The sequence below is a fragment of the Condylura cristata genome, unplaced genomic scaffold, assembly GCF_000260355.1.
Source record: "Condylura cristata isolate star-nosed mole 26May11 unplaced genomic scaffold, ConCri1.0 scaffold00021, whole genome shotgun sequence".
NCBI lineage: Eukaryota > Metazoa > Chordata > Mammalia > Eulipotyphla > Talpidae > Condylura > Condylura cristata.
In genome coordinates this window covers 1,592,968-1,598,394 of record NW_004567122.1, presented here as the reverse complement: position 1 = coordinate 1,598,394, position 5,427 = coordinate 1,592,968, and the positions used below count along the sequence as shown (strand labels likewise).

The 5,427-nt window shown below is 57.9% G+C and overlaps 1 protein-coding gene across 1 annotated transcript in view; it reads right to left on the bottom strand.

Moving 5' to 3' along the window:
- Positions 1 to 2,734, bottom strand: part of LOC101618604 — a gene marked incomplete at its 3' end in the record, with an annotated part of 9,439 nt that extends 6,705 nt beyond the window's left edge. The window contains exons 1-3 of the mRNA XM_004686461.1: positions 2,587 to 2,734; positions 2,490 to 2,500; positions 360 to 386 (exon numbers count right to left, since the gene is read on the bottom strand). Of these exons, the coding sequence (XP_004686518.1) occupies positions 360 to 386; positions 2,490 to 2,500; positions 2,587 to 2,734 (186 nt within the window). The remainder of the gene's footprint in view (positions 1 to 359; positions 387 to 2,489; positions 2,501 to 2,586) is intronic.
- Between the last annotated feature and the right edge of the window lie 2,693 nt (positions 2,735 to 5,427).

The following is a 5,427-nucleotide window of genomic DNA, read 5'->3' as shown; positions in this document are numbered from 1 at the left end:
CCAGGGTCCCTTCCACGGCTCCCAGCCGCTGGCCCAGGGCTGCCTCTGGATGTCTGGGCAGCGGGCCCGCTGGCGGCAGCCTCCAGCCCAGGCGCCGGGACTGCTCGGCCTGGCTTGGACCACCCGTGCCTCTCCGTGGCCCAAGGGGCCTGGCCTTCCCTTCCTGCTTAGCAAACCGCCCTTTTGAATATAAAGGAACCTGCTGACATCCCGGTTACCTGACGCTATCCTTCTGTCTTCCTGCCGCTTGGGCCGCATCTGACCGTCTCATGAGACAGGGGCCAGCCCTGCCTGTGGCCTGCCTCGCAGCAGGCCCTGTGCTGGGCCGCGTTCAGGCCCCTGCTCCTGCCATGCAAGGCCAGTGAGGGCGGCCCATCTGCCACTCGCTGGCGAGGCAAAGGCCAGGATGGGGCATGGGGGGGGCAGGTGGCCTCCCATATTTGATATCAGAAATCAAAATAGATTGTAGCGTCCATCACATACGGTGGGGAGGGAAGGCGGTGTATGCAACAGTTGGCTGTTACGCAGCTGAGGACATGTTTGGGCCTGTGTTCTGTGCGGCTCCCTAATTTTATCTGCCGGTACAGACTACAGACAAGGGACTCGGTGCAGGTGATCAGCTGAGTGGCAGGGAAATGACTGGTGATAAAGCAACTGAAAGCAATCAACTGTGGCTACCCTCGTGATAACTAGTTCCATCTGTGATTGCTTCCTCAGTGACTTGCCTCGTGCCGGGTCAGCCTGTTTGCGATGCCATCTGACATGTGCACTGCTGCAAAGGGATTGGCATCACAGGGACCATTCATACCCTGGTGACACAACTTTCCTTCCTTGCGAGAAGTTTTTTGATCTATTCTCTTCCTAACGTTCAAACACGCAGTAACTTACACGTGCATATCGTGACCTACAGGGCCTTACAGTCCATTCCTCCCTGCACTGCTCTTCCAGTGGAGAGACAGTGACCCTCTCCGCCACCCTCACAGCCTTCACCCTGTGCTCACCTCTGCAGCCACGTTCTCGGATACACAGTTCATGCACTGTTGGTCTTTTCACTGGCCTGTTTCACTTAGTTCTCCCCCCGGTTCATCCATGCCGTGGTGAATGGCGGGATTGCCTGTCCTATGACGGAATGATACTCCGTGTGTGTGTGTGTGTGTGTGTGTGTGTGTGTGTGTGTGTGTGTGTCTGCGTCAACCGTCAACAAATGGAAAAATACCAGCAAACCAAATCCAACACCCCATTAGACAGATAAACACCATGACCAAAAGGGAGTTCCATAGGCTTCAAGAATGGCCCTAAAACATCTAAAAATAAAGTGAAATATCATATTAATAAAGAATAAGAAAAGTATGTGATCATTTCCAGATAAGTGGCCTTTGACAGAATTAACACCCTTTCATGATAAAACTATTCAACAAACTGGGAAGAGAAGGTAATTCACCTGACAATAACCATAACATCATATGCAATGGTGATTCTTTCTAAGACCTCGAACAAGACAAGGATATCCACGATCATTTCTACTCGGCATACACAGATTGTTCTCGTTGGGGGCAGTCAGGAATGAAAGGGCTTCCAAATTAGAAAGACAAAACTAATCACTTCTATTCAATATGTACAGCAATTAGGCAAGGGAAAGAAAAGACATCCAAAAAAAAAAAAAGATTTATGCACACACAACTGGGGGTACAGGCCAGAGGTGCAGAGGCGGTGGAGGCTTCACCAGAGACAGAGTGGGGAGCAGAATGGGCAGACTGATGAAGTGCACTGCTGAGGGGAGCAGCGGGCGGGTCAGGAGAGGTCTGCCGCGCCATGTGGACACCTCCGGGGCCGGGATTGACCTCGCACTGAAGCGGCTGCGGCCACCTTGCCGTGCTGCGTCCTAACCCGTCGTGCCACCAGGGAGGGCCCTGGTTTTCTCTCCCTGACCCGTCGTTATTGGTGTGTAGAATGCAACAGGTGGTGATCTATCAGTTGTGTGTTCTGCACTTTTATTGAATGATCAGCTTAAACAGCATGTTCAGGTGTCATTAAGGTTTTTTCTTTTCATTTATATAACCTGTCATCTGCATGCAGTCACTGTACTTGTGTGTTTCCCAGTCGGATGCCTAAAGGCCCTGCTGACCCCCCAGCGCGCTGACGAATTGAATGACAAATAGGCCCCCTGGTCCCGGGCTTGTCACATCGACCTCACTGCGGGGTGGGACCCTCAGCCCCACACTGGGCTTTCGCTTTGAATGGATGTTGGATTTTGTCAGACCGTTTCTGCATCTTCTGAGATGATTGCGTGGCTCTGAGCCTTCATCTTGTTAATGTGGAATATTCATTGATGAGCAGATGTTAACCTTGCCTCCTGGGGGGAGAGAAAACTCTTGCTAATGGTGTTTTACCGCCACGTTGACTTGGCTTGCTAGTGTTTGTTGCGGTGTTCTGCACCCTCGTGGACTAGGGATACTGCCCGGTACTATTTATCTCTGCACTGCCCTTACCCAGCGCCCGCCTGAAAGTGTTGTCCATGTCGCTAAGCGTTAGGGAGGGTCACTGTCGTCATGGGGTGTTTTCATAGTTTGCCAGTGACGCTCTCACACTCTCCTTCGTGAGGTTTTCGACAGCCGATCTCAATCTTCTGGTACTTGGTCTGCTCAGATTCCCTCCGTCCTCGGACGTCTGGGGAGGCCGCCCGTTCTAGGCGTGTGCTCGGCCTCTCCGCCGTCTTCACTGGGTGGCGCGGCATCGTCCCCCGCGGCTTCTCTCGCCCTCTACTTCCGTGACAGCCGTGTCGTGGTGTGCTGTCTCCTCTGTCGCTTGTGACTCTGAGCCCTCACCTTTTTGGTTAATGACAAGCAAAAAGGTTTTACTTTCTGTGTTTTCAAAATTCACCTTTCATTTTTTTTTAAGATTTATTTATGCATACAAGGGCTGGGGTACAGGCGAGAAGTGGGGTGTGTGTGTGTGTGAGGACTCACCAGAGGCAGAGTGGGCGCAGAACAGGTGGATCGACTGAAACCCATTGCTGAGGGGAGCAGTGGGGAGAACAGGAGAGGTCTGCTGCGCCCTGGGGGACCCTCCCTGGCTGGGGATCGAACTCGCGCTGCAGTGGTGCGGCTCGCTCCGGCCCATCGTGCCTCCAGGGAGGGCCCTTCGTTGATGTTTTACATGAGGGTTTAGCCTTTCCCGCTATAACTTGGGCTTCCTCTTTCATGCCTCCAGAGGGAAGCCTGACCACAGAGCACTGTCCCAGTCCAGCTGGCTCTGACCTGCTGGCCCTCCAGTCACTGTCACCCCCCCACACACACCTCCCCAGGGCAGAGGGTAAGGGGGCTTGTGATGGATGGAGGCCGTGTTACTCTCGCGTGGTGTCCCCTCAGCTGTCCCCTGACAGCACCCCCAGCATGCTGCGCCAGGAGGCTGGTAGGATGCCGGGGTCCAGGTTCCTTACCTGCAGGGCCCAGGTAGGTCTGTGAGGCTGGGAATTTGAGGGCTACATCGTGTTTATGGCTGGATTTCTGTGAGAAATGTTCAAGTTGCCAATTCTCCTACTTTGCCAGCAGCCCGACTTCTAGCGTTTGGGTTTCCCAGCGACCGGAAGGCCTCCCGCCCAGCCCCAGCGCTCTTGCACCCCGGGGGGCCGGGTCCTGGACCCCAGCCCCACAGTGCTGCTGCTGAGACCTGGGAGCTGAGGGCCTGGTCAGAGACGTGATTCTGTTAGGTGAAGCAGATTTTACTGAGAAGCTTTTGTTGAAATCAAACAAAAGATAAAATGGGGGCCAGGGTGGGGGCGGGGCGGAGCATGCCTGTGCAACCTCCTCTCCGCCAGGACCATTCTGGTGGAGGGGACGGGCGGGGCGCTGTCAGTGTGGTGTCCTCAAGAACAAATTGTCCATCTACACCATGGCCAAGAAAATGACCAGTTATGTCCCCAACGGGCAAAATCATGGGCTGCGTCTCTGGAAGGTGAGACCCTCCAGGAGTGAGAACCACCGCATACACGTCCCAGACAGGACTGTCGGCGTGGCAGGGAAATTGCAGCTTACCAGCCCTTCCCGCTGCACTGCAAAATTGACGACTTTTATCCTGCGCCCCGTGAATTGACGGGTGGACTGGCCCCAGCTGCCATGTTTCTGGGCCCTCGGCACGGAACAGGTGCTTCCCTGTGGGGGCCAGAGAGACAGGTGCACAGGACAGCTGGCCGGGAGTGGCGAGCCGGGCAGGTAGGTGCACAGGACAGCCGGTCGGTGGTGCCCGGATGGAGAAGGAGCATCTGGGTGCCGTGCGTGGGGGCGTCAGTCCAGCCTGAGAGGCGGGAGTTCAAGGGAGGTGGGGCGCAGGCAAGGGGAGCAGGCATCCAGGCCGTGGCCAGGGGCTGCGCTGTCAGTAATGCCCGTCCCACCTTCTGCGAGCTGAAGGGGCCCGGGCGTGAGGCTGTCTGTCGGGTTGTCCACCCCGCCCTGCAGTGCTCACGAGATGCCAGGTGCTTGGCAGAGGAGGCCAAGGGGTTGGATGAGCGCCTGGGCTGGCTGCAGGGTGACACCCACTGCTGCACAGTGTCCCCCCCAGTGCCCCCCGCCCCCCTCCCCGGACTGACTGAGCCCTGCGTGCCTGCACTCCTGGCTCAGAGAGCCCTGACGGCAACGTCCATGCCCAGGCATGGCCGGAGCATCCTGAAAACCAATTACTTAATGTTGCGTGTGCGGGTTGCTGACCCCAGCCCAGCTGTGAGTCCAGCCAAAGGGGCCCCAGGGCCTGCTCCTCAGCCGCCACCCTGTTATCTCTGTGACGGTACCCTCTGGCCTGCACAGTAAACCTCTGTGCAGTGACCCCTCTGTACCCAGCATGGGTGCAGGGCCCAGGCGGTGGCCCAGGCCCAGGTGCCCTGGCGACTTCCAGGCTCCGAGCAGGCTGTGAGGGCTGCGGCTCAGCGTCCAGGTCTCCCTTCCTGGCACCAATGGGGTCTCCTGTGGCCCTGCTGGCTGTGTGGCCACAGTGGCTCTGTGCGCCTGCCCTCGCCATTCTCGAGCCCACGCGGCTCCCCCGTTGTGACTCAGAGGTGCCTCTGGCCCTGGTTCTCAGCCTCAGCAGGACCCTGACTCCGGCCACGCCAGCCTGCACCACACCCCCCTTCACCGCCACTGACCTGCCTTAGACGGGCGCAGCAGGGCTGCCTCAGCCACTGGCTTCCCCCACGGGGGCCGCTGGCGGGTGTGGGGCGCCCTTGCCCTCCTCGCCGGGTGGCGGATCTGAGCGCTGCTGTCCGACGCGGCCGAGGGCTTGGGCCTGTGGGCGGTCGACCAGGCTCCCAGGCTGCGGCCCCTGGCAGCGGGGTGGACACTAGGCCCAGCTCCCTGTTGGCCCGCCGGGAGCCCTGGGCCAGTAGCCTGTCAGTCCTGGCTGCTTGGGTCGGGCCTTTGCGCCTGCGCAGACACTGCT